Raw genomic sequence first — 26536 nt, 5'->3', positions numbered from 1 at the left:
CTATCATCGCGCCGATTAATAGCTTCGAAAAATCGAGCACGAGTTGGAGTGTCAAGATGCGAATGTAGGGATCACTTCTCTGAAGATTGAGGAGTCATTTACACAGAATATTGTTTGAGAATATTGTGTTTTGGTCGAGGTGCACAGCTGCAAAGATGTTGGGAACTATCGAGGTTACGTCATTTTGGTATTGTGGCGCGAACACTGCCAGCACGGACTTGTATTACTTTTTCTGCTGAGGGGTGTTTGGATCTGCTATCTTCAATATACATATCTTATCTTGACCAGGGTAGTGCTTTGGAGTGAAGTGTGCAGCATTCGAAGTATGATTGTCGTCAATATTTGCTCTATACCGACTACTTTTCCGTAAGGATTGCCTTTCCGCAAGACTGCTTTTCCGCTGCATGGAAATCCCCTTTTGCGTCTATATCAACATCATTACTCATCTTCACATTCGTACGAACACTGCTACGCGTTGCATATCCTGGGGATTTTCCGAGTCTTACGGAAATAACAACAACGACGCGAATAGTCATGAAGATACTATGCCAGCTCAGGCTAGACCGGCGGATTAGCAAGCGGAATTGACGTCACACTTACCCGAGATGTCTATGTTCGTTGATTGCGATAATCTCGGTCATTGATGATAAATTATGGGCTAGGTGCTCGATTATTCACCCATCGCTGCTTATAACAAGACCAATTGAGAATAACCAGAGGCATATAATTCCTATCTTCAGCGATACGCCGTAGCATAACACGATTGATATCATGGATCCTGAAAGAGAAAAATCTCGAGATGAAACTGCGTCATCACTATCCAGCGCAAGCATGGATCTCGAAAGTGGAAGAAAATCCAGACCAAGACGACGAAGCGCATCAACAATGTCAACCATATCAACCGACAACGAATCGGATATCTACGACCCCCACAACGATGGCCACCGACCCACGCGAAGGGAACTAGCAGAAAGCATTTCCCGCTCACGTACTCGACACAGCCAACTACGAACCGGACCAGCAATGACCACTGGCCTAAACCAATCCCTAAACCGCACAATATCCCGTCGAGACACCGTCCTCTCACGAATCCGGACCCGCCCAAACGTCGCACCATTTACGCACCCGTTAGCACACCAGCCTACAACCGCAGATGTCCTCGTCGACTTCGACGGCGAAGACGACCCATATCGACCCGTCAATTGGCCTACGAAAAAGAAAGTCCTGACGACACTCATGTACGGTCTCACCACCATGAGCGCAACTTGGGCTTCCTCGGCCTACTCCGCAGGCACCAGACAGATAGCCGCAGAATTCCACGTAGGCAACCAAGTGGCCGTGCTGGGTACTACGATTTTCCTGTTTGGATTCGGACTCGGCCCTTTACTCTGGGCGCCGTTGTCCGAAGTGTATGGACGACGGGTTGCAGTGCTCACACCAATGTTTGTAGCCATGTGCTTCAGCTTTGGCAGCGCGGCGGCAAAAGATTTCCAGACGCTGATGATTACACGGTTTTTTGGGGCGTTTTTTGCCAGTGCGCCCGTGACGAATACGGGGGGTGTGCTGGGGGACCTGTATAGTCCGGCGTGGCGGGCCATGGCGATGGCAGGGTATGCAATGGCCGTCGTTGGGGGCCCGTGTCTGGGCCCTATTGTTTCTGCGGCGTTTGTTGCGGATCCGTCGCTGGGGTGGCGGTGGACGGAGTATTTTACGGGGATTCTTCAGGCGGCGACGCTGGTTATCGATGTTGTTTTTATCGATGAATGCTATCCGCCCAAGCTACTTGTGTACAAGGCGCGGCGGCTCCGACATGAGACGGGGAACTGGGCGTTACATACCAAGTTCGAGGAATGGGATGTTAGTATCAAGGAGCTTTCGAAGAAGTTCTTGCTTCGCCCGATACAGCTGCTCACCACGCCGATTTGCTTCCTCGTCGCGCTGTATGCGAGCTTCTGCTACGGAATCCTGTACATGCAGCTAGGCGGCATCCCGATCATCTTTGGCGAAATAAGGGGCTGGCCTGCAGTCAGTGCTACATTGCCTTTCCTAGGCATCTTGGTTGGCGCAATCATCGGATGCAGTATCAACGCTTACAACCAGATTCTTTACAACAAAGTATACTATGCTGCTGGTAATCGGGCTGTTCCTGAAGCCCGCTTGCCGCCCATGATGCTCGGTTCCGTCCTATTTTCCGTAGGCCAATTCATTATGGGATGGACTGCGGACCCAAAGTTCCACTGGATCGCACCGGTCATTGGCCTCGTGCTAATGGGCACAGGTTTCTTTACCATCTTCCAGGCTGCACTCAACTACCTCGTCGATACGTTCACGCTGTACGCAGCGAGCGCAGTGGCAGCAAACACGTTTCTGCGTAGCGTGTTTGCGGGCGCGTTCCCGCTAGTTGTTACGCCGTTGTACCACAATCTTGGTGTTGGGCCGGCTAGTTCTATCACGGGAGGGTTTGCGGCGCTTCTTATTCCTGTGCCTTTTGTGTTTTATGTGTTTGGCAAAAGGGTGAGGAGGGCGAGTAAGTGGAGCCGTGGGAGCGTGTTTGACTGATTGCGTTACATGAGGTTGTATGTGTAGCAGGAAGTTATCTCGAGACGTACCGTAAATAAAATGTTTCTTGTAAATTCATCATATTTGTCCATCTCTATTGACCACATGGTTCATGGCATGAGGGTTGACTCGGGGAAGTCGAAATCTAGAGTCTTATTCTACTCTATTGGGTGGTAATTCGATGAGCGTTAAATCCACCTAGGACGTGATTATATTCATTACCAATGACTAGCTCTTTGAACTTCTTCCTCTCCCTAGACCTGAAAAGCAACACCCTCCCTCTTAACCATGGCTTTGCCGCCACTCGCAAATCCTGTGCCTTCACTCTGAATCTCGACCAATCCCGGCTTAGGCGCCTGCTCCTTCTTTTTCCTCTTCTTTCCCTCTTTGGCATCCGGTGCGGCGCTGAGATCGGCATCGCAGACGTAGCAATGTATCGAATCTGGTTCTGGGGAGTCGTCATGCGCATCGCGGTGATGACGATGTTCTGGCCTGAGAAACTTGTCGACGCAAGGCTTGCAGAGAACATGACCGCAGGGGATAGCGAGCATAGCTTTTGTATTATTTGACAACGCCTTTTGGCAGCTCGGACACGTGCGCACAGGTTTGCCGGTCTCCGTCGACTTTTCCTCATGGAAATGGACACTCGTAAGTCCCTTGAGGGATAGACTATGAGGCTGGTCGGGGGAACTGGATGGGCATATGGGTGTGTTCTTCGCCTTCTCAGCAGTCTTGTGGTGCTGATCGGGTGTCTCGCCTGGTACCCAGAAACTCGGGAGATAGCCTTTTGCAGCTTTGCGTTCTTCATCCAGGTTGCGCTTTGCTTTTCGCTGTTCCTCGTTTGCAATGCGCTTCAGCTCCTCCTCGTCAATCTCAAACTTTCGCTTTGTGCCTCTGCCCTGACTAGCTGCTTTGGGATCCTGCTCTTCTTCCACCATGATCTTGCCTCCTTCTCTTCCCACCATCTTTGCTGATGATCCCGCCTTGAAAGAAAGTCCCTGCTGGACTAGCTCAAATTCTTCTACCGCTCGCAGCCTCGCCTCCTCTTCCTCGCGCAACTCGTTCTCCTCTTCCTCAAGTTTTTGCCGCTCATTAAGCTTTTCTAGCCGCTTCATCTCGTTCTTTTGCGCCAAGAGATTCGTCAAGGCACATTCCCGACAAAAAAGGTCGCCTTGCGAACAGCATACTGGATCTACTGACGGAAGAAGACAGAGCTGGCAGGAGCCGAATGGCAGGAATGAATCACGTGTAAGGCGCGTTGATTGTGAACCCCATCTATCCTTGAGCGAGTTTCGCTCGTACGATGTGAACACAGTCTTTGGCGGTGGCATGTTGAGGCGATGTGAGGCGAGTTGGTTAGGAGTAGAGGTAAATAGTTGATAATGGCAAAGCGCGTCTCGCACCCATGTAGTACTAGTTTGCGACGCGCTTGCAATTGGTCACGTGCGCTGGTGCCAAGTTTGAGCCTACCAGATACTGTGTGTACTATACTTAGTCAAGTGATATCAATACGGATGAAGCAGCAAGACGACGATGAGATGTTGAGATATCGAAATGCTGACATGGATCGGGTAGTGTAGGAGAGCTGAGAAGCGTCGGGGAACGAAGAGCCAGCCAGTGGCTGCACGTGCCGGTCGCCTTGCCGAAATCCCTGTCGCCAAAATTGCCTGGTTCCTGGCGGGCTGGCGGGCAGGCGGCCAGTGACGTTGGGTGCAAGGTTGTTGCTCACCCGCTGGACGCGAAATCTGCACATGTTCCTTGACCTACAACACTCGCAATGCGACCAGAGGACCAGCCAGAGGCGCCCAGTGGGTCATGGCGCGCTGCTTCCATGATCACAATGGGCGCCGTGGGGCTTTTGTGCAAAGGGTTTCTCGCTGGGTTGAGCAAGGTTGAGACTCACGGCATGAACGAGTTTCTGCAGCTGCTCGATCAGAGAGAGGATCCTGCAAAGAGGGAGAGAGGACTGATTACTGGTATGAATTCGAGGAAGCCAATTGCGCGACCATGTGTTTATGCTAATTGCCCTCACAGTTTCGAACCACATCTCCGTGTACGTACGTTTGCCACGGCATTGATCTTGCAAGACATAGCACTGTGCTCATGCAGTTGGAACAGAATGGACGATCCGATCCTATGGGGCATTCTTCCCCTCAGCTACATGTTCAACCCGGATAATCTGCGTTGGGGACTTGGGAGTTATGATTTGTGCTTCACGAACAAGTACGTTTGCCGCGCATGGCCCGTCGCATAGCTAACGAGGGACAGAGGGTTGTCAACTTTTTTCACTTTCGGCCAAGTTCTCCCCACGCACCGCTCTGCGCATTCGCAGTACGGCGGCCTGTTCCAGCCCACCATAACGCAAGCGATCCGCCTGTTGTCGTGCGGACCTTTTCTGCACGAACAAGACCCTCCGGAGAAGCCTGCGACATCACTCAAGAGCCCAGACCTCATTGATCCCTTTAGCGGCGGGCACCTTACCTTCTCTACCAATGGCCACGACACGTTTCCCGCGCCCTCGGCGTACAGAAACCGGCGACATGCGTGGGTTCACATTTTCCCCGAGGGCATGATCCACCAGAGCGAGCAGAGAATCATGCGCTACTTCAAGTGGGGTGTGTCGCGGCTGATATTGGAGAGCGAGCCAATGCCAGACGTTGTGCCCATTTTCGTGGAGGGCTTCGACAACATCATGCACGAGACACGCACGTTTCCGCGATTCATCCCGCGACCATTTCAGAACGTGCGGGTGACGTTTGGAGAAAAGCTCGATACCGAAGAGGTGTTTGGTGACTTGCGCAGGCGGTGGAAGCAGCTTCAGGCGAAGGAGCAAGCCAAGGGCGAGCGGCTGGCGGTCGGGGTACTCAACGATCCGCTCAAGTACTCGAAAGAAGCCGTGGAGATACGCAAAGAGTGCACAAGGCGCGTACGGCAGGCGGTGGTCGATGTCCGGCGGCAACGCGGGTACCCTGAAGATGATCCGAAGAACAGCCTCGCGACGACGTGGTTGCGCGAGGGGTCTCACAGAGAAGGGCGCAAGGAGGACGACAGCATCACCAAGGATGGCTGAGGGGGGCGCGGGCATGTACTGTGTAGTAGTGTGTATTGTACGTATCTTGTATAGTGTCAGATTAGATCAAGTAATTACAGCCTCAGCGACGCCTGCTTGTGCGCGCCGATCAACCGCAGCCGTGGGGTATGCCCTGGGCGGGTTTCGTCGTTGCGGGTAAAGGCAGGCACCGCGACGCCTACTGTGTGTGCGGAATCGCGGCCATGGTCTCTGGCGTGCTCGTTATCGTCATCCACTGGGGGAGGAAAGAGAAGAGGAGGGGAGGGTGTCGTAGATGGATGGATGGTGCGGGCGCAGGGGAGCTAGAAGCACGTACCACATTGTCTTGGCGGAAAGGTGCCTTGAGCAGATAAAGCGCGGTGGATGCCCCGCCCTCGCGCGGAAGTGACGACTGGCAAAGTGGCAGAAAAGCATTTCACCGCCCGTATAGTTCGCGCCCGCCCCCTGTCGTTATGCCCTGGGCTCCACCACAGTCGCCAGATTTATCTTCCTTCCACGCCCACCAACAGCACCACTACCACCACCAGCAACACCACCACCAGTACCCGGCACCGCCCCAGCACATCCCCCACCCCATGCTGCAGAGCCCCATGCCTCGCCATCTCTCCAGCGGGGACGCCATGCACGATGCAGACTACATCCCCGACGCGTCGCTCCCACAGATGTCTGCAGTCCCAGACCTGCCCAACACCGACCACATCACCATTAAGAACCACTTTCCTGTCGCGCGCATAAAGCGCATCATGCAGGCCGATGACGACGTCGGAAAGGTCGCCCAGGTCACGCCCGTTGTTGTTTGTACGTGTCCCCCCTCTCCCCTCCCCCACTCCATGCTTGCCTGCGCCGGTGTTTGCTAACACGCCCCCAGCAAAAGCCCTCGAGCTCTTTATGATCTCTCTCGTCACAAAGGCTGCCGCCGAGGCAAAGTCGCGCAACTCGAAGCGTGTCGGCTCCATCCACCTCAAGCAGGCAATTACCAAGACAGACCGCTTCGACTTCCTTAACGAGATTGTCTCAAAAGTCGCTGATGCGCCCGACAAGAGCGAGGCTGACAATATGGAAGTCGACGGCAAGAAGAAGAAGACGTCGAGCCGGAAAAAGAAAAAGGCCGACAGCGACGACGACTTTTGAGCCGAACAGACGTGTTGATGCCGTACTACCTTCTGCGCACAAGCGTGCCGTTCGCTGCAGCCTCACCCGTCGACGTCATGTGTGCCGTCGCCTAGAAAGTAGCTGCTAGCCCCCCGTTTGCCTTGCGGGTCCTTTCGGCTTCCCTGTTTGCCATTCGACTACCATGGATGCGCGCCACCACCTACTTGCATCTCAATTCGGCCTAGTGGTTCTCCACTCCCCACGAGGTCGTTAGATGCAAACATGTAGATTTGCCATTCTGCCCTTGGTTCACGCCAACCCCTACAATTTCCACCAGATGAGGCTCATTTGCGCGTTGCAATAGAACATCGTCAATGTGAGGGACGCCAAGCCCCACATTTTGTCCCTCGATTCATGCGCCACGTTACTTGCTTACGGGCGGCCCTTTGACCAAATGCGATTTTTTGCCGGTCCCACGCACAAGGCAAGGTTCTACGGCAACGGGCGGCCCTTTTACAGACCGATGGAACAGTTTCTTCAATTGCATTGCATGGACGGCGTTGTCTTGTTCTGTTTACCTTGATTGATACGATACCAATGAATACGGATACACGATTTTCCTTGTTTCAGCCTCCTTCTCACCTACTTGTACTGACGGAATAATTATATCCGAGTCTTAAAGACCCTGCAAGCCATGACCGTGTATCTAGTTTACGCGGTTTGCAACCGATGGGTAAAGAGCCTCCTGCCCACCAACCAACTTTCTTCGGCCTCTCCAATTTATCCGCTCTCTCCACCAAACCCCACAGTGTGACGCTCGCATGTATGCCTATTCAGGAACAGGCTGTAGATCGATTCGTGCGCTATCCTCAATGGGCTCTAATGTTCCTGTCTAGCTCCCTGGGTTCCCCCAGACACCCGTAATTTAGGTGTTCCCGTCAAGTATTAAATATGCTCGTGTCCTGGCTCCTAGACCTGCTTGTACAGTCGTCGTTCTTTACTGTTGTCGATTACAGAGTGATCAAGTCAAGATGATCTTCTCAAGGCTGGCAGTGCTCCTTGCGGGCGCTGCAGTATCCGTTCACTGCAATGTAATCGATAGTAGACAAACCAACAAGCCCAGCATCCGCCCCAATCCTTCCGGCGGCCATTGGGTCGATGCATTTGCAACAATGCCCCAGCTCACTGAGCCAGCAAATCTACCACCAGCACCGTTTGTATGTACACCTTGTCACCTGTGGTTGTGAATACCATCCTAACCCAGCCCGCACAGAACCAAACTGGCGCCGTCTTCGTCAACAGTACCGTTCGTCAGACGCTCTACGTGACCACCGACGCCAATCAGATCCGCCTGAAATTCACAAACGTCTTCGGTGGCTCCAACCTCCCCATCACTGCTGTTACCGTTGCACTTCCCGCAAACCAGACCGCTGGTATCTACGACATCCAGCCTCAGACGCTTCAAAAGGTCACCTTTGGTGGTGAAGATGGAATCAGTGTCCCCAACGGCGCACTTGCCGTATCGGATCCTATCAATTTCCAAATCAAGGCACAACAAGTCATCACCGTGACCATGTATCTCGCAGCTGGCCAGAGGACAAACAGCATCACCAGCCATCCAGGATCCCGAACAACCAGCTGGTGGCAATTCGGCAACGCCGTCAGTGCCCCAAGTCTTGCCATTACCAACCCAGCGACGCAGTCAGCAGCACACTGGTATTTTATTTCGTCGATCGAAGCCTGGGTCCCACAAAACGTCGGCTCTCTCCTTATCGTTGGCGATAGCATCACGGATGGCCGTGGCTCCACCACCAACAAGAACGACCGATGGCCAAACCTCCTCCTCGCCCGCCTCCAGAAGAACCCAGCCACAAAGTCCATCTCCATCGGCAACCTTGCCGCAGGCGGAAACCGTATTCTCGCAGACGGCCTCGGCCCTAATGCTTTTGGCCGTGTTGACCGCGACGTCCTCGCCCACCCAGGCGTCAAGTACGCCATGATCTTCGAAGGCGTAAACGACATTGGCAGTGCACCTCCCACCCCCGACGTCCAAAACCAAATCTATACCTCCCTCATCCAAGCCTACAAGCAAATGGTCAGCCTCATCCATGCCCACGGCATCCCCGTCTTTGGCGCAACCATCACACCCTTCAGCGCCCCTTCCAATTTCACCGGCCAGCCTTACTCGAACCCCGAGCGCGAAAAGACGAGGCAGCGCATCAACGAGTTTATCCGCACCAGCGGCGTCTTCGATGCCGTTGTGGATTTCGACAAGTTTCTTGCTGATCCTAAGATTCCCAGTCAGCTCGCGCCCCAGTATGATAGTGGTGATTACCTTCACCCCGGGCCGGTGGGTTACGCGCATCTTGCTGAGCAGTTTCCTGTTGAGATTTTCGCAAAGTGGAAGAATGGTGCTGATGAGTTTAACTTTGGGAGGTAGAATGAAGTGTGAGATTTAGTCGCACTTCTTTTTCTGAAAGCGTTGGAACGATGTTATCTAATTTACCACCCTATTCTTCCGTGTATATATTTTTTGAGGTTGATGTCCATATAAACTCTGAACTCTACGTCTGTTTCCTTTCGGTCCGAGAACAGTCCTTATCTTTTTTTAATACCTAAATCGTGCTTTGTATCCAGCTTTTTTTCCTGTATAATGTCCAAGAAACGGAAGAAAAAACAGGAGTCTACATAATCCTTGGTATATCTCGTGACTTTGAAATAAATGCTAGCAATGTCCCAACACCACACCCCCATAAAAGATAACCAGTCCCAATATCATCACTACACCTCTCCCCTTGCAAAAAGACTTGCCACCGTCTATACCCAACTTTGTAAAAAGAAAAAGAAAAAAGAGCAGCAAACAAAAACAAACAAACTTCAGCCCCAAATACATCCATCTCACCGGACTATACAATCCCCTCCTGAAACCGCTCAACCCCCTTCTTAATCTCACGCACAATCTCGACCGCCTCATCCACGCTCTGTGCCTCAAAGTCATACCGCTTCGTCTCCCTCTCCTTGAACACAATAACCCTGAACATCTTTGGGTGTTTCTTAGACACCTTACTCCCCACTACGCTGCTAAAATGCACTGTTGTAGTTTTACCCTGAGCCTCGATACCGAAACCGCCACGGGCTCCGGTTTTGGATTCGCCGGGCATAATGTGGATGTATTCGTTGTCGAGGGCGATGATGCGCGAGGTGGACGAGGCAAAGGACATGGGTTGTTTGCGGAGGACGGCGTAGCGGCGGTAGTAGTTTGTTGTTGAAAGGGCGAGGGCGCCTGAGTCGCCGGTTCGGGCGAGGGGGTGCAGGAGACCTGCACCGGATACGGCGGCGTGGGTGCGGTCGCCTTTTTTAGTCTTCTTGGGGGCGCCTCCCGTGCTGATGATGAGGGGTGCGTTGGGGGATGATGACCCGGGGGAGCCTGAGAGGCCGAAGACGCCATCGCCTACGAAGCGGCGGCGCACGAGATCTAGATCCATGCGTGTATCTAGAGCTTCTACGGTGCGGTCGGGTGGCGCTACGGTGGTGCTACCGCTTACTTTGAGGATGTAGAGGCCCTTCTCGAGCTGGAGATCGTGGCATACTTGGTCGAATAGATCAGCGATATATGTGTCGGTTGTGCATGGCAATGAAAAGTGTTTGGTGTTGAAATTCTCGTCGGTGAAATGAATGTTGACCATCCTCGGGGCTCCAGTACGACTAGCAGCATGCGATGGCGCCACCTTTGGCACATCTGCCAAGTTGCTCGTATCTTTACGGGTCGCTGTTGGTGCAAAGGATGGGCCAGTGATTGGATTTCGGAAGCTCTTAGCTCGGCTGGGCATGGGCTTTACGGGCTTCTTCTCATCGCTCTCATCCTGGCCGTCGGCACCATCGCCTTGCGATACAACAGCACTGGCAGCTTCCTGACTGTAGATGGGCGTAAGCTTCTCATTTTCGCCAAACTCCCGCTGTGTCGCTGCAACGAGCGCAAACTCGTCCCAAGGCTTGTCCCTCGCACGAGGTCGCATACCGCGAGCGTTGTTAGATGCAAAGTCTTTCAATGGTTTGTTCCTCGTCAACGGCGGGAATTCATCGTCGACTTCGCCGTCGTCGTACATGCGCATGACCCAGCAGTTGACATTCAACTGTTCGGCTGTCAATGGCGGCTCCAGCTTTTCTTCCTGGTAGCGATGCAACGCATATCCAATAGCCTCTGCCACCGTAGGTCCCTCTCCTTTGTCGTTGAACTTCCTAATCAGTAGCTCCATAGGCTTGGATGGCTTTGAAGAAAATGGACAGTATAGTTTGATAAACAATGGGTTTTGCTGAGCCTCGCTCGCAGCGTTCCACATGGCGAAACGTTGCAGAGGATCAGACGGCTTCTGCTCCTTAGCCCGGATTGCTTGCGTCAAGGCACTCACGGGCAGCACAAAACTAATTGGTCGTGGTGGAGGCAGGGCCTGGAGTGTCGGCTGGACTGGTTCGTTCTTTTTCTTCTTGGGAGACATGTTTTGGAAAGGCGTCAAGCCAGGCATGGTGGGAAGATCGCCGCCTACGGGAGAAGAGTCTAGAGGGTCGCCGACTACGCCTATGAAGGAGGCGCTACTGTTAGAACCAGAAAATTCAGAAGTCAAAGAATCATCAGACTCGTCGCCTTCGTCCAGCGCTTCCAAACGACCACGCGAACCAGCAGCATCTCCTTGATACTCATCTTTCCGTTGGGAAAGCGAGTGGTTTGCATTGGCAGCCTTTCGAGGCTTAACTCGTCTCTTCCTGAAGGACGAGTTGTCGAACTCGTTTTCTGATGACATTTCGCTGCTGGTGATGGTGTCTCTCCTTGCCCTTCCTTTGGACGACTCGACTGTGGGCAGAGACGATCTACGTGGAATCTCCTCGGGCGGGCGCGACGGTGAAGTAATCATGAGTGAAGGTCCTTCTCCGGCCTCTGCAAGCTCGTTGCGCAGTGCTGATCCACGCATGGGCGACGAACCAGAACGGGTGCGTAGGGGCATCTTGGTGAACTTGATCAGGTTGGCTGGTCTGGGGCTTGATCAGTTTGCAGGCCGCGACGCAGAATATTGGTCTACCTTTGCGCGTCATCCTCGTCATCGCTCTCATCGCTGAGGTCGCTACTGTCATCCTCCTCCAGCTGCTCCTTGCGCCGTCTGCGCTTCGCATTCAAGGTTGGCCCCACGGTGTCATTGCTTCCAGCTCCCGTGACCATGCCGCCCTCTTCTTCATCGTCTCCGAAACCCTCGGGCGGCTTCAGGCCAGCCGAACGCGGGGCTTGAAAGTACTCGGAGGTGATGGCGGTGGGGATCGGTGGAGAGTAGGTGCGCTTGATGTCAGAGGCATTGGGCACCCAGCCAGCGGCACGGAATGCTGGGTTGTTCAGAACACTCGAGTCGACATTGATCAGGCGCTCACCCACGCCGTCCTTGATGGAGCCCAGGTAGGCGGTACGAAGCTGGTATAGCACGAAACTACATACGTCAGTCAGTTGGCGATGCGACGCGAAGAAGACGGCCGCTTACTCTTCATTTTGGAGGAGGGACATGGTTGGAGGGTCAGGGTAAAGGTATCAACATCTCAGAATCGAAAGCTATGTATGCTCAGACCAGCTGACGGGAATCATAAAACGCCCATGGGCAGAGAGATGCAGAAGTGGAGGCTGTGGGGAAGTGCATGTGCATGTACCTGGACCCTGGTTGGGCTTGGCTGCTGCACCCGTTGACGCGCGCCGATGTGATCTCATCGTCCTATAAACTTTCCGACCGCAGTCCTCTCTTAACCTTCACCCCACGCCAGGACCCTCCCAACACCATGAACCTCCTCGCTGGTTACTCCGACTCGGAATCCGACAGCGAAGCGCCCTCTGCGCCCCAAGTCGCCGCGAAGCCCGCCTCGAAGCCCGCCTTTCAGAAAGTCGTCGACCGCTCCAACCCAGGACGAATCAAAGTCAATCTCCCAGGCGCATCGCAGTCACGACAGGATAAGGATGACATCCAGGGAGACGCGCCGCCTGCGAAAAAGCCACGCCTGGGAGGAGGATCGTCGTTTGCTGGTTTCAATGCGATGCTGCCTGCGCCAAAGAAGCCCAATCTGAATGCCATTGCAGCAGCAGAGGGCGCAAAAGCTGAGAGCAGAGGGCTCGGCAAAGGGCTCGCGTCAGGTGTCAGCTTGAAGACTGGTGCTGAGCCTGCCTTTAAGCGGGAGCCAAGAGCGGATACCGAAGAGTACGACGAGACTGGGAATCCAATCAAAAAGGAGCCAATGAACAAGGACGATTTTAGGGCCATGCTGAATCTGCCGCCTCCAAAGTCACAAGCAAAGCCTGACGCTAAACCGGCGCTGCCAGTGCAAGACACAAAGGTGGAGCCGGAGCCGCAGCAAGCATCGAAACCTGCGGCGCCGCGTTTCGTGCCCATGTCTGTGGGCAAGGGAAAGAAGAAGAAACTAGTAGCGCCTCGCCCAGCGCTTGCATCAACTGAGGCAGCCGGTCCAACAAGCACAGCAGTATCGACAGCACAACCACCCGTCGTACAAACAAAACCGCAAAAGCCAAAGGTTTCCCTTTTCGGCGTATCAGGTGGTGCTGAGCCTGTAACCAAGGCATTGTCGGACGGAGAATACCAACCATTGCTGTACGGGGCGGAACAAGACGAGGATGCGCCTGTGTCCGATGCGGCCTTTGACGGACACTCGACAAATTACATCACTCAATATGCAGCACCGTCCGCCAACGCCCCGACAGGTGACGGCCTCACAAACATTGCCTCAGAGCTCAATCTCTCCGAAGCCGAACGGCGCCAATTATTCGGCAAAAAGGGCCGCAGCGGACCGGACTTCTCAGGCGCAAAGATAGTCGAGTTCAATACCGACGAGGAGTACGCACACAACGAACGGCTGCGGCAGCAGGGCGAGGCAGTATCGCACAACCCGCTCAAGTCCATTTCCGGTACTGGAAAGAACAGTCTTCGCAGTTTGGTTAACGTTGCGACTACGCAGAAAGATGCACTCGAGGATCATTTTGCTGCTAGTCACCGGAATAAGAAGGAGGCGGGTAATCGGTATGGATGGTGAGCTCTTTATGGGGATTTTATTATTCTATGGAAAATACGAATTTGCATAATTTTACGCATTGCATGGGCGTTGGAAAGCTCGGTATCTCTGGAGGAGCTAATTGCTTGGTCGAATTTTGTCATAAAGACTCAAATATGAATATTGCATTTTGTTCAGTGATTTGTATCACGATGTCAGCTTGACTCAATTATTGATTGTAGCCTATACCCACATCCTGTAGGTGATATGGAATGAATAGAAACAAAGATTGAATAGGTTTTTGAAGAAACATTACATCAGATGCAGTTGAGGGTCGAGGACGAAGGAGCTTGTACTAGCCTGATTCGTCAATGCTACTACTACGAATGAGTTGACCCTGTACGCCAAGACTAGGATGAAGTCTATATTGATATGATTATGGTGGTTTTAGCGACTATTATATTTTACAATATTTTGCAAACTTTCATCAAGCATTCTTGGTCCAACGGTAGGATAATTGCCTTCCAAGCAATTGGCCCGGGTTCGACTCCCGGAGGATGCATAACATCCTTCTCTCGATTGCAACGTTATGACTTTTTTGCTCCGGGGAAGGAAGCGGGAACAACAAAGTTACCGTAGTCCTTCCTCGCTTTCTAGACCCCTGCATATTTTTTGCGCCTGCAGTCATCATCGTCAAAAGTTTATTCTTCCCCACATGCATACGATGCAGTATGAGCATGTTTTTGTGGTTGCGTGGAAGCTAGGGCTAGGGAAGCCATGGCTGCCTTGATACCCCCAGACGCCATTCACATCACATTGGATATTGCGAGATAAAGTTGCATGGTGGTTTCGCGCCTGCTGCCTTGATTGTGCAGATCTTGGCACTTGTGCGGCGCCATGTCTCTACTGCGAAACCACCAGACGTCGGTCTGGCCGATGTCGTGGATGCAGACAAGTCGCAGAATGCGGGGTATCGCGCCATGGCCATAGTTGGCCCAGATGTTGTAGGCGTTTTATGAGAACCAAGATTGAGGGCCAGAGCTGAGGATGTGGCCGGGTCCGATGGAAATTGCTTGGTACTCGAGAGTATGTTTTGGCACCGGCACGCCTGATCCCCTCGACTTGCATGTTGAGGCGCACCCGCTGATTGTCCTCGAGGACACGGCACGGCAGATTCCTGCAGGACTTTGTGTGCTTGTGACAGACCATGGCAACAATTGGTAACACGTTGTTGGACAATCTCGCTCTACCCGAGTGTCCATACGCAACAAGCCGCGCAGGTGAATTTCAATAACCACCAAGGACACTTGGAACCATGGTGGTGGGACAGTCTGGGCGCATCCCTGAAAACCGGTGACCCTAAATCGTGGTTCCGTCGTATCCCATGTGCAGTGATTGACGTGCCGCTAAGCCCTATATCGCAATGGCACCCCCATGATGCCCTGGCACTTTGTCTAGATGTGTTGGCTTTGCAGTGCGACTGTGGGCCTCTAGACCGATGCTCAAAAGTGGGGAGTCGGTGAGCTTTCCAAAGGAACATGGCGATTCTACCGCCCCGCACACCGTACACGCCCTCTGATTGGGTGCAATGGCTTGAGGATGCAAAGCGTCACCGTCACCTCGACACAGCTGCGATATGCGCCAAGTCAAGCGGCAATGAGGACACAGGAGAAGGACTGAGAAGCAAACGATAGGGCGGGTTATAAATCTAGCCGACGGCCTGATGTTGAGCCTCACTCTCGCCTTCTGCAGTCATCTTATTTATCCGCGCCAACATTTGGCTAATCCATCAACTTCAATATAAACATCACTGCTTGTATCCCTCTACTATTACACTTTCAAACACAGTGGTAGCCAGCATGGCCTCACACACTCAAACCATGCCCCTTCCCATCCGCACAAACACAGTCGATTCGCAAAAGTCACGATCATCGTCATCGGGCCAAATCTCTCCACCATACTCCCCAGCATCACCAACATCTCGCATGGCAACATCTCCAACCGAAGAGTCCTTCTTCGGCGCCATCACAGCGCGAATCTGCGGCCGCTCACGAAGTCGCTCTCGCGGTGCCCCATCAGACAAGCGACCAAGGTCGCCGCCCATGGCCATGCCACCCGTCCAGCCACCACACTTACGACATGCATCTACCGCTAGCTCCACCATTTCGCCGGGTCCAGTAGCTACCCCGGGACACAGTATCAGACCAACTATCCAGGATGTAGGCAGGAGAACTACTAGCGGTAGCGACCCGTGGAGAGGCCGGCACTCAAACGACTGGCTTTTCAATGGATATTCCGTTACTGCTTCAGCCAAGGACTTTCTCCAACGACGCAAGTAGACGGTGTACAGAACTGGTCTGCTTTATGACGCTACAGCAACGGGGAAAATAATATTCGTGTTTGAGCTGGCTCGGGCAATGTATTACTGCTTTCTTATTAGCTCTCTTCGTATTAGTTGCTTGTTTTCTTTTTCATGTGTTATCCTAAACAAAGTAAGTAGTTGTGTAAGATAGTCATTGTTAATTAAAATTCGGTGAAATCTCCGAAAGCGTGCCGTTTTACTTGTTGTGATCCTCCGACTTATGTGTAGTACCATGCGGATAGGGGATATAGATAACTTAGTGTTGGGGGTATGTATGTATATATAAGGCTATATAATTTGCCACATGGCTCTTTTGTTCATTTTATTACGTTAATGATTTGATCGGTGATAAATCTTTCGTTTCCCTGCTGTGTTATACCGCCTTTCTACAATCGAATTCTAACATGAAGTTCAGCCTCGCAGCCAGCATCCTATTCCTCGCGAGTACAGTCTCCGAACATTTTTTTCCTCATCTTCTCGAAAAAAAAATTATAAGAATCTTCTCAGCTAATGAATCCCCGGCGTCTAGGCAACCGACAACTGTTATTGCGTTGGATCAGGATCTCTCCCAGCTACATCTGGACGTACTTGCTGCAAGCAAGCTCGGGAACCTGCGAACTTTGACAGTTCAACCGGCAACTGCGTCTTCCCCAATGGAGGAAATTTTCAACTTCGCCAAAGTCGATTCAGCGGCTGCTGCTCGAGCCTTGGGAATAACAGCAGTGTCTGCTTCCAGAGGTACAGATGGGCAAGGGTGGTAGAGAATGAAGGCATCTGCGCTTCCGTTTTTTCCCTCGTCTTCGATTCAGCGATTCACATATGCATTAGGGGACGGAGGAGCGATTGACGCTTATTAGACTAGAGGATGCTACAAACTTTGGATATACACCGTTCATCAGATTTGAACATGCTGCTCCAATTCATACTCTTATTCTCAACATTTCCATCCCTCCTATCGCACGGGTGGATACTACTTACCAAGCTCAAATTAGTATACTTTTTCTTTTCGTTCTGGATTAGTGTGAGGTGAGTCTAGTTTACAAGATTACCATAGATTGGAGCTGCTTCTATTCTATACTATGGTTACTGGCAAGAGTTTTATATTGTAGAGATGCTAAAATCACAATTAGGCGCTTCTTCGGATAACTCTATCTCAGAGGTGTGATATGAGTAACTAATAGAGCTATGCTTACTTGAGGCTCCAGCTCGACTGTAGCCCTACCTGTTTGCCAGCCTGTGTGTCGTAGCGGTAAATTTTAGCGGCTCAAAGCCATTAGCAGGATACTAAACTCCAGCGCCAATTACATCGCGGTAGTAGGTCATACTCGATAATGACTTTATATGCCCAATCCGGTGCTAATCATCTATATAGGTGCTACAAATCTCACTTCTCGTCTGGCTCCGGAACTCGAGAAGATAGAGAGCAAGAATTCGGTTGAACCTTTACTAATATGAGTCTAAATTAATCCATTGCGGCCCTTTTATGATCCGCCATGGCCCTTGATATGGTCAATCATTTTCATAGTATCGCATATAAAAATGTAGCTAGTGAAGAAGCTTGGAACAGATCGCTTTATCTCCAAAAAGTGCTTGGTTGAGTACTTATCGATGCTGATGTCCACCTGGCTTTCGTGTCGCTCATAGCAACGAAGACTGCGGTTTTGATTGTGGACTCACTTCCAGTTTACGTAATCAGCCCTACTTACTGACTCGCGGCAAGTGTTCCAGTTGTCTGCCGTCATGACTCAAGCACCATGATTGAGTTGCCCCTCTGTACCTTACCCAACCTCCTGAGTACCTTCATGCCTTACTATCCTGTACTGGTTCGACACTCTCAGCAACATGCAATGATGATTCCGACTCTTGACGCGGCTTGTAGCGGTCGGCGCTCGGCGTACCCTGCTATCGGAGCAACAGGATGATCCCGTAGATAGCCTAAGTTGGTATTCCGACCAACGATCCACTACCCCTCCGCCACGCCGCCACGAAGTCTCAAGGCGTCGGTACAACAAACATATTCCGAGCCCTTGGGATAAGACTCGTCACCACATGGGGCTATCTTCCAAGAGTGAAGGAAAGAAACACACATATAAGAACTCAATTCAATCCACTTCGAGTCCACAATTTTCCAATCTTATCCACATACATCCATCTACATTCGCATCATGAGACAGGAACGCGCTACCCTTCCGACGCCCACGTCGTCCAACTCCTTCTGGCATAGCGAGCCAAACGAGTATCTTATCGGCCATCGTACAACGGAAAACTTGCCCGCCGAGGCTGACATTGTCATTGTGGGGTCTGGTATTACGGGTGCAAGTGCGGCCAGATACCTTGCTGAGGATGAAAGGGCCAATGGCAAGAGCATCGTAATGCTCGAGGCGAGAGAGGCGTGCTGGGGTGCTACTGGCAGGGTAAGTCTTTAGGGTGATTGCATACGCATGTGCACGGCATTCGGAACACGCCTGGCCTGGGATTATCTGATGCGGAATTGCAGGATCTATGCTGACAAATAGTTGTAGAACGGTGGACACTGTCAACCCCTCCTGTTCGACAGATCTAGCGATGTGGCCAGATTCGAACTGAAGAATGTCGCTACAGTACGATCCTACGTACAAGATAACAGTGTGCCATGTGAATGGCGGGACGTGGCCGGCTGTCGAACTTTTTGGAACCAGGCAGCGCTAAAGGAGGTTGAGAATGAACTTCGACATCTTCGCAACGTTGCCCCCGAGATAGCGGCAAAGGTAACAGTGATCAAGGACAAAGAGGAACTCAAGAAGCATCGCGTCGCGCCTGACTGCCTGGCGGCGACATTGAGTGAAGGAGCAGCGAGTTTGTGGCCATACAAGCTGGTCACATTCATTCTACAGAAGCTTGTGCAAGACGGCCGAGTAAATCTTCAGACCAAGACCCCCGTTGCAAAAATTACGACTTCCGAGGGTAAACATACACTACACACACCTCGCGGTACCATCAGCAGCAAGACAGTCATTCTGGCAACGAATGGCTACACCTCTGCTCTCCTGCCCCACTTTGCGGATCTCATCGTCCCATGTCGCGGTGAGATGTCCGCCCTATTCCCACCAGAGGGCTCGACACTCCTTCCAAACTCATACGGTATGGTTGCTGCGCTTGGTCAGCCTGCTCACAACGACGACTACCTTATACAGAGACCATTCGAGGGTGTGCCAAACCCTGCAGGCCACCTCATGTTTGGTGGCGGCCGCGGAGCTGGAAACTACCCAAGTCTAGGCATCTCGGACGACAGCATTATTGACGAGGGATCTGCCGCCTATCTCCGGGGGGCTCTGCTCAAGGTACTCGAACTTGATGGCAAGACTGAAGGTCTCAAAGAACTGAAGGCTGCTGCTCAATGGACTGGTATCATGGGCTACTCCCGTGACAATCACCCATGGGTTGGGAAGGTCCCGGACAGAGACGGCTTGTGGCTTTGCGGTGGATACACCGGCCATGGCATGCCAAATGGTACACTGTGTGGAAAAGCAATTGTGGACATGGTACTTGCAGAGATTGGCGGACAAGACGTTAGCGCAGTGCAGGCGCAGATGGTACAACAAGGCGATATTCCAAAGAGCTACATTCTTACCAAGGAGAGGATCGATAAGGCCAGGCGGATGCTGACCGTACATCAGCAGGAAGAACATGGTGTGTATATGAATGGTGTCGTGTAGTTGGTAGCAGCTGTGAGAATGTTGCATGCTCAATCTTTTTGTAATATGACGCCTTTATGTCCTAAGCTAGTGAACATCTCTCATGCCGTGGTCGTGGTCAGTAACACCTCTATTGGCTTCTTCTACTCGATTTCAGCTGTTAGAATAAATCCGCGGGCGGAAACTAGCTCTAATGCGCTCCCCCACGGGGTACCAAGCCTCATCGCTTACTAATAGTAGTGTCTACAAAAAGTACTTAGTCACATGCATGATACCACAAAGTATCAACATTGATCTCTTTTCCCCCAATCTCCATACTTCGACCTTTCCATCCATTTTTTTTAAAAAAAATAGGAACAGAACAGGAAAGGAACTAAACACCCATACCTCGAATTGCCAGCCCCAAAAATGTCCACCACCCCCCTTCCCTCCAAATTCGGTCTCATCCTCTTTCCTGGCTTCCAACTCCTCGACGTCGCAGGCCCTCTCGATGCCTTCAACATTCTCGGCTACACCCATAACATTTCCCTCAGCATCCTCGCCGCAACCCTCGATCCAGTCTCCACCCACAACACCATGCACGTCCAGCAAGGCTCGCAAATATCCCAGTCACTCGTGCCAACCCACACGTTTGACTCCGCACCCGAAGATCTCGATGTCCTGCTTATCCCTGGTGGAATGGGGTCGCGGGGCGAGGGCAGCGAGGAGCGCATGGGGCCTCTTATTGAGTATCTAAAGAAGCTGGATCTGAGTGGGCAGGGTAAGTTGAAGTGGGTGCTTACGGTTTGTACCGGTAGTGAGATTTTGGCGAGGACTGGGGCGTTGGATGGACGGAGGGCTACGTCGAATAAACGGGCTTTTAATAATGTGCGTCATCTCGCCTCCTTCCTTTTCCCTTCCCAATTCCTTTTGCATTCGTTTCTGGGTCGACGAGTAGACAATTGATGTGGAGACATAGGTCAAGGCTCTGCATCCTAATGTGGATTGGGTGGCTAAAGCGCGGTGGGTGGTTGATGGTAATATATGGACTAGCTCTGGTATCTCGGCTGGCACGGATTTGGCGTTTGCGTGGATTGCGGAGGTTTTTGGGGAGGACGTGGCACAGACGATTGCGGATCGGAGTGAGTATGAGAGGAATCGGGACCCCGGGAATGATCGGTATGCGGAGCTTTGGAAAGCGGTTTGAGTGGAGAGGGGATGGATGTATGGGAAATGATTAATGTTATGCTTGTATGCGATATCAACTCTACTCTACTTCTGTTTACTATCTTGGCCTATGTACAATATGTATATACGGTGTTGATATACTACTTCTTATTTTAAGTGATCGCTTTGCTAGTTTTGTATTGCACGTGCAGCTCACATACTGAGATATAAAAATTGCTATATACTCTCGGGTTAAATCTGACTTATTTGTCATGCAGCCATTCCTCCTTTCCACTGATACATCGAAGGAGTGTCACACTCATCATCCAACATTGCTGGACCTGCATCAACTGAAAGCATTTGCCCATTTCTATCAACATCAGCCATAGTGATGCACCATGCCCTTTCAACAGATACGTCGGATGGTTTCTCTGTGGCTACTGCTTCACTTCTTGTCACATGGAAATCCATAGAAGGTCGGTGGTGAGCTACACTCTCCATTTGTTGCGGCAGGCCCACCTGCGACGATGACCGGATGGCCGTTCCGATCAACATCGGCGACTGTGATACACCAGTTTTCCTTCACGAACGAAGTGGCTAGGTGAGGTGTCGTAGGGTCAGCACGGTTCGTAGTCATCTTTGTGGCGCTAAGAGTAGCGTGACTACTAGAGCTGGTGGTGGATCGGCTTGGCAATACTTAAGGTTTGTTAGTGGCAAGATGCGTTTCATGACTTGAATCACGATGTACCTGGCATACTAGTAGTTGTGAAGTATGAAAGGGAGCAGTCTGAAGTTGTGTTGCTTGTGAAAGGAGGCAGAAGGGTTATGAACTGTGTAATTGTTTTGGTTCCAGCAATACTTGAGAGTGACGTGTTGCTCCAAATCTTTGGTGCGGGAGGTATGGGCTGTGAGGTTATTATCGTAGTTTTGAACACAGTCATGTATGTTATGCTCGGACCGACCTTGGATAGAGTAGCTTCTGAAATGCCGAGACTTGGCTGTATCTTAGATGATGATAACGTAGTTGAGGGAACAGGCACCTTAAAGCCACTTAGCCTGTTTGATCCTAACAAAGAAGACTGCAGTGTAAATTGCGAATTTGCTGAAAGGGCAGCTGGAAGACTTGGCTTTGGGGCTCCGCAGCTGAGATCCTCGATGCGAGGCTTGTGCGAAAGCGTATCGATCAGGCCCCAGTCGGCTTTCTGGTCAGGCGTAGAGTCTTTCAGTAGCTCATACCAAAAGGTCGTGTACTTGCTAAAAACGACGCATCCAACTTCGGTCCAGAACTTCTCTAGTTCGTCAATTCCTGCAACTGCTGCACCATGTTGCTCTGTATCGGTTGATGGCCAGCCCATTTCTGCGATCCATACTGGCCTGTTGCCTGCCTGCTGCTTGACGTCTTCCAGAGAACATTGAAAGCTGTCACTTGCTGTATCGATGCTGTCTTTACTCCAGTATGGGTAAAGTCAGCATTATCTACGACGGAGTATTTGGCAGTATCTACATGCCCGATGGGCTTGTTTTCCATGTATTCGACAAATGATGACGCAGCAATACTCTCCTTGACTTTGGCAATGGTCTGCCCAACAACCTCTGTTGTGAGGCCTAGCTCACCAGCTTCGTCGGCGCGATAGATGTCCTCGCTTCCTATGGAGAGTCCAATGATGAGGTCTGAAAGTGCTTGGCCATGCTTTTTGAACCCTTTCTCGAGTGCTGCCATTTCATTCTTGACGTTTTTGTCAGGCGAGTCTCCGCTTCGTGATGGTGTTATCCAGAAGCCCAACAAGAGGGTAGTATTTGATTCCACGGCAGCGTCAAATGCTTCTGTTGGTTCGTCTACTGTTCCAGCAGTTTTGCAAGTGAACAGCCGCGCACTGTCAAATGGTATGTCGGTTGTTAGGTTTTTGGCCAAGTCGAAGCCGTCGAAAAAGTCGGCCTTCTTTTTCACATTAGTTTCTACGCCCCAAAATGCGCCATAGTTGAAGCCCGTGTATATGTTGCTTGCAGCCTGTGTGAGGCTTGTAGAAGAATGAGATGGTTGATCAATAAGCGCTTCATCTGGCCGATTAGTTGCCAAGAATTGATAAAAAAAGAAAACAGTGTGTATCAACGAGACCTAGAAGAATCATGGTAATATAAGCAATGTATATTCGACTCGATCAGAGTGAATTGGTGCATCATTGACGGAGGCACTGTCACGAGCTGTAAACTGGCGATGAATAGCCATAATTGAAATGGCTGTCCTCTGACGACGCATCATTCACAGGAGACAGAACGTGACACGCGTCGGTTCGCCTTCGTTGGCGAAAATAATTGTACAAGCCAAATGCAGCCAGATGATGAAATAGTAGCTCTTGACGATGATGATGGATGACCGACGATCAAAGCGCGATGCATCATCACGTTGCCCCTCATTGGCTGCCCGCCCGCACGGAGAGACGTCCGACTCCGCGTCCTCCGAGCTCGCATCGATAAATTGATGCCGCGACACTCTGGGGAAGTGAACCGCCAGCCTCAATGTCTCTCGCACGCTTTGGAGGTCTTCTCGCGCGCGCGAGGTGCTCACCGCGGCCGCAATGGCACGCAGCGTATGTTTTTCATAACAATTGACATTGCTACACTGATACTGACGGGTCCCAGACGTGCCTTCTCCAGCTCTGCACTCCGCACCGCCAAAGCCGACAATGAGCTCAATTCAGTCAGCAAGCACATTACCCAGCCCAAGTCGCAGGGTGCCTCGCAGGCCATGTTGTACGCCACGGGCATGAGCGAGGAGGACATGAACAAGGCCCAGGTCGGCATCTCGTCTGTGTGGTACTCGGGCAATCCCTGCAACATGCACTTGATGGACCTGAACAACAAGGTCAAGGAGGGTGTAGAGCGTGCTGGGCTGTTGGGCATGCAATTTAACACCATTGGAGTCAGTGACGGCATTTCCATGGGTACAAAAGGCATGCGCTACTCGCTGCAGTCGCGTGAGATTATTGCAGACTCCATCGAGACGGTCATGGGCGGTCAGTGGTACGATGCAAACATCTCCATTCCCGGCTGCGACAAGAACATGCCTGGTGTCATCATGGCCATGGGTCGTGTCAACAGGCCTTCGCTCATGGTCTACGGCGGAACTATCCAGCCCGGTTGCGCAAAGACACTCGAAAACCAGCAGATTGACATCGTCTCCGCTTTCCAGGCCTACGGGCAATTCATCACCGGCGAGATCACCGAGGACCAGCGCTTTGATATCATCAGACATGCATGTAACGGACAGGGTGCGTGCGGAGGCATGTACACGGCAAACACAATGGCTACCGCGATTGAGACCATGGGCATGTCGCTGCCCGGCTCCTCGTCCAACCCCGCCAACTCCAAGGCTAAGATGCTCGAGTGTCTAGCGGCAGGAGGCGCCATCAAGAACCTTCTTAAGGAAGACATCCGACCGAGCGACATCATCACCCGCCAGGCGCTGGAGAACGCCATGGTTGTCATCAGCATCACTGGTGGCTCGACCAACGCTGTTCTCCACTTGATTGCCATTGCCGACTCGGTTGGCCTCAAGCTCACCATTGACGATTTCCAGAGCGTCAGCGACCACATTCCATTGTTGGCCGACTTGAAGCCTTCTGGTAAGTACGTCATGGCCGACATTCACGATATTGGTGGCACGCCGGCACTTCTCAAGTTTTTGTTGAAAGAGGGCCTTCTTGACGGTAACCAGATGACGGTCACTGGCAAGAAGTTGAAAGAGAACCTCGAGACTGTCAAGGACTTCCCTGCTGAGCAGAAGATCATCAGACCACTTAGCGAGCCCTTGAAATCTACTGGTCACTTGCAGATTCTGAGGGGAACCCTTGCTCCTGGTGGTTGCGTAGGCAAAATCACTGGTAAGGAGGGCACCAAGTTCACTGGAAAGGCAAAGTGCTACGATGCCGAAGATGACTTCATCACCGCTCTTGAGCGCGGAGAGATCAAAAAGGGCGAGAAGACTGTTGTGGTGATCCGATATGAAGGACCCAAGGGCGGCCCTGGTATGCCGGAGATGTTGAAACCCAGCTCTGCCATCATGGGTGCTGGACTTGGAAAGGATGTCGCACTCATCACAGATGGTCGCTTCAGCGGTGGTAGTCACGGCTTCTTGATTGGCCACATTGTGCCCGAGGCGCAAGAGGGAGGTCCTATTGGCCTTGTACAGGATGGTGACGAAATTACCATTGATTCTGAATCGAATGAGCTGAACATTTCTGTCAGCGAAGAGGAGCTGGCGGAGAGGAGGAAGAAGTGGACCGCGCCTGCGCTCAAGTATCAGAAGGGTACGCTCTTCAAGTACGCGCGTTTTGTAAAGGATGCCAGTCAGGGCTGCGTGACTGACTCGGAATGAATGTAACGATATTACGCCATGTCTGTTTCCACTTTGTAATTATGTAGATCGCGCCATAGTGGGCTTGGAAAAGTTGGTTATGGATTTTGCTCCGGCTGTGTGTGCAACTATGAAGCATGAATTTAGATTTGTTCGTATTCGTAACAAGTAAAGTAATTTCTTCCTACCTTTTGCATCGTGGATAAGGATACGACAGCAGGGCTGCAATGGCAGGGCTGGAAACGGGTCGTCTAGATTAGGTGAGGACGTGAAGCAAAAAGGGGATGCAGCCCCAGAATTCATGCGCGTGGAAGTGGAGAAGGGGATTTTGCAGGGGCCGCGCAACGAGCAGCGGGTGGGCACTCTCTCATTTGCGCAGCGCAGCCTGAAGAGGCAGTGATGGATCCCTCGTTGTCTCATTCTGCTTGAACATGTGCCTAAAGAGAAAACCCAAGAATGCTACGTAGGACGCCAGTGCTTGCTATCAGCGCGTCCCGCTTCGCCAAACTTTCCGCTATCTTGCGCCACGTTGAGTCGCACCATGCTGTCAAGTTGCTCACCAAAACTCAGTTCCCACGTAGCGCTTCCATAGTGGTCTCAGTTGCAAAGTAGCGCAGTGGTAGTTTTCGAGGGCTGAGCAATATCGGCCGTTGTTTGACCAGCACAATAGCGACAAGTAAAGCAATGAATGGCCTATTCACGTGACAGGGCCAAGATGAGGCCAACATCAAAGACGAGGATTCAATAATACAGAGTTGTGTAGTGGCTTGTCTCACTAGCAATATTCTGTGCGGAAGAGAGTCTCCCGCCGGCAACTTCCTCAGCATGTCTCAGCGTGGTGCTCGTGTCGATGGCGGAAACAGTGGGGAGTGCGTTTTGGTGAAGGTCGCTGTTGATCGCATTCCCCACGTAGCTAGTATTCGGCCAAATCTCACTGCGTTGACCAAGTATCTCCCTTTTCCCCATCCCTTTTCCGTACATCTCTCTCCAAGTTGCAGCCAACGATAGCTGGACGGTAGATTGGCGACCAACACGCTAGTGACTCGCGGCTCTGCAGGAAAACGGCGATCAGATAGGGCCAGGCAGGGAAACTGGTATGATCTGGCTGGTGCAAAGAGGCTACTAGACAGGCGCTGCATGCTGCCGGAAGCGGATGATCGACACTTAGCGCAGGCACCGTAGTAGTGTACTACTTTTCCATATGCCACCCTAGATCTTCAGGGGGGACCGTCGTTCGCCCGCTCGGACAA

The 26536-nt window shown here is 51.9% G+C and overlaps 13 protein-coding genes and 1 non-coding gene across 14 annotated transcripts; 11 read left to right on the top strand and 3 right to left on the bottom strand.

The window, feature by feature from the left end:
- Positions 1–831: 831 nt before the first annotated feature.
- Positions 832–2559, top strand: COCSADRAFT_91413 (uncharacterized protein; the record flags this gene model as incomplete). Its single annotated transcript, XM_007702663.1, has 1 exon — positions 832–2559. The coding sequence occupies one exon, from the start codon at positions 832–834 to the stop codon at positions 2557–2559; it is 1728 nt and encodes a 575-aa protein (XP_007700853.1).
- Positions 2560–2686: 127 nt separating this feature from the next.
- COCSADRAFT_332275 (uncharacterized protein) lies at positions 2687–4229 on the bottom strand. The gene has a single exon (XM_007702662.1). The coding sequence runs from the start codon at positions 3888–3890 to the stop codon at positions 2814–2816; it is 1077 nt and encodes a 358-aa protein (XP_007700852.1). The 5' UTR covers positions 3891–4229; the 3' UTR covers positions 2687–2813.
- A 451-nt stretch (positions 4230–4680) lies between these two features.
- COCSADRAFT_37607 (uncharacterized protein) lies at positions 4681–5893 on the top strand. The gene is made up of 2 exons (XM_007702276.1): positions 4681–4782; positions 4828–5893. The coding sequence occupies exons 1-2, from the start codon at positions 4721–4723 to the stop codon at positions 5627–5629; spliced, it is 864 nt and encodes a 287-aa protein (XP_007700466.1). The 5' UTR covers positions 4681–4720; the 3' UTR covers positions 5630–5893.
- A 326-nt stretch (positions 5894–6219) lies between these two features.
- COCSADRAFT_91315 (uncharacterized protein) lies at positions 6220–6760 on the top strand (the record flags this gene model as incomplete). Its single annotated transcript, XM_007702661.1, has 2 exons — positions 6220–6427; positions 6498–6760. 2 exons carry the CDS (start codon positions 6220–6222, stop codon positions 6758–6760), a joined length of 471 nt encoding a protein of 156 aa, XP_007700851.1.
- Positions 6761–7752: 992 nt separating this feature from the next.
- COCSADRAFT_172101 (uncharacterized protein) lies at positions 7753–9161 on the top strand (the record flags this gene model as incomplete). The annotated part of the gene is made up of 2 exons (XM_007702660.1): positions 7753–7938; positions 7995–9161. 2 exons carry the CDS (start codon positions 7753–7755, stop codon positions 9159–9161), a joined length of 1353 nt encoding a protein of 450 aa, XP_007700850.1.
- Positions 9162–9627: 466 nt separating this feature from the next.
- On the bottom strand, positions 9628–12266 carry COCSADRAFT_91438 (uncharacterized protein; the record flags this gene model as incomplete). The annotated part of the gene is made up of 3 exons (XM_007702659.1): positions 9628–11749; positions 11797–12192; positions 12244–12266. The coding sequence occupies 3 exons, from the start codon at positions 12264–12266 to the stop codon at positions 9628–9630; spliced, it is 2541 nt and encodes an 846-aa protein (XP_007700849.1).
- A 219-nt stretch (positions 12267–12485) lies between these two features.
- COCSADRAFT_37603 (uncharacterized protein) lies at positions 12486–14034 on the top strand. Its single transcript, XM_007702275.1, has one exon. It carries the CDS (start codon positions 12533–12535, stop codon positions 13790–13792), a length of 1260 nt encoding a protein of 419 aa, XP_007700465.1. The 5' UTR covers positions 12486–12532; the 3' UTR covers positions 13793–14034.
- Positions 14035–14241: 207 nt separating this feature from the next.
- Positions 14242–14312, top strand: COCSADRAFT_t52. Its single transcript has one exon. It is a non-coding gene; the product is annotated as a tRNA-Gly (tRNA).
- A 1186-nt stretch (positions 14313–15498) lies between these two features.
- Positions 15499–16402, top strand: COCSADRAFT_37602 (uncharacterized protein). Its single transcript, XM_007702274.1, has one exon. The coding sequence runs from the start codon at positions 15610–15612 to the stop codon at positions 16087–16089; it is 480 nt and encodes a 159-aa protein (XP_007700464.1). The 5' UTR covers positions 15499–15609; the 3' UTR covers positions 16090–16402.
- A 101-nt stretch (positions 16403–16503) lies between these two features.
- Positions 16504–16873, top strand: COCSADRAFT_358386 (uncharacterized protein; the record flags this gene model as incomplete). Its single annotated transcript, XM_007702658.1, has 1 exon — positions 16504–16873. Exon 1 carries the CDS (start codon positions 16517–16519, stop codon positions 16871–16873), a length of 357 nt encoding a protein of 118 aa, XP_007700848.1. The 5' UTR covers positions 16504–16516.
- A 991-nt stretch (positions 16874–17864) lies between these two features.
- Positions 17865–19962, top strand: COCSADRAFT_37601 (uncharacterized protein). Its single transcript, XM_007702273.1, has 2 exons — positions 17865–18526; positions 18635–19962. The coding sequence occupies exons 1-2, from the start codon at positions 18278–18280 to the stop codon at positions 19805–19807; spliced, it is 1422 nt and encodes a 473-aa protein (XP_007700463.1). The 5' UTR covers positions 17865–18277; the 3' UTR covers positions 19808–19962.
- Positions 19963–20074: 112 nt separating this feature from the next.
- On the top strand, positions 20075–21116 carry COCSADRAFT_119225 (uncharacterized protein). The gene is made up of 2 exons (XM_007702657.1): positions 20075–20653; positions 20745–21116. Exons 1-2 carry the CDS (start codon positions 20195–20197, stop codon positions 20970–20972), a joined length of 687 nt encoding a protein of 228 aa, XP_007700847.1. The 5' UTR covers positions 20075–20194; the 3' UTR covers positions 20973–21116.
- Positions 21117–21629: 513 nt separating this feature from the next.
- On the bottom strand, positions 21630–23159 carry COCSADRAFT_172095 (glycoside hydrolase family 17 protein; the record flags this gene model as incomplete). The annotated part of the gene is made up of 4 exons (XM_007702656.1): positions 21630–21663; positions 21764–22323; positions 22383–22940; positions 23088–23159. 4 exons carry the CDS (start codon positions 23157–23159, stop codon positions 21630–21632), a joined length of 1224 nt encoding a protein of 407 aa, XP_007700846.1.
- Positions 23160–23421: 262 nt separating this feature from the next.
- On the top strand, positions 23422–25471 carry COCSADRAFT_182040 (uncharacterized protein). Its single transcript, XM_007702655.1, has 2 exons — positions 23422–23520; positions 23573–25471. Exons 1-2 carry the CDS (start codon positions 23450–23452, stop codon positions 25305–25307), a joined length of 1806 nt encoding a protein of 601 aa, XP_007700845.1. The 5' UTR covers positions 23422–23449; the 3' UTR covers positions 25308–25471.
- The last annotated feature ends 1065 nt before the right edge of the window (positions 25472–26536 follow it).

Source organism: Bipolaris sorokiniana (assembly GCF_000338995.1).
Source record: "Bipolaris sorokiniana ND90Pr unplaced genomic scaffold COCSAscaffold_8, whole genome shotgun sequence".
Taxonomy (NCBI): Eukaryota; Fungi; Ascomycota; class Dothideomycetes; order Pleosporales; family Pleosporaceae; genus Bipolaris; species Bipolaris sorokiniana.
Note: the sequence above shows the minus strand (reverse complement) of the source record. Positions and strands in the feature narration are given on the sequence as shown.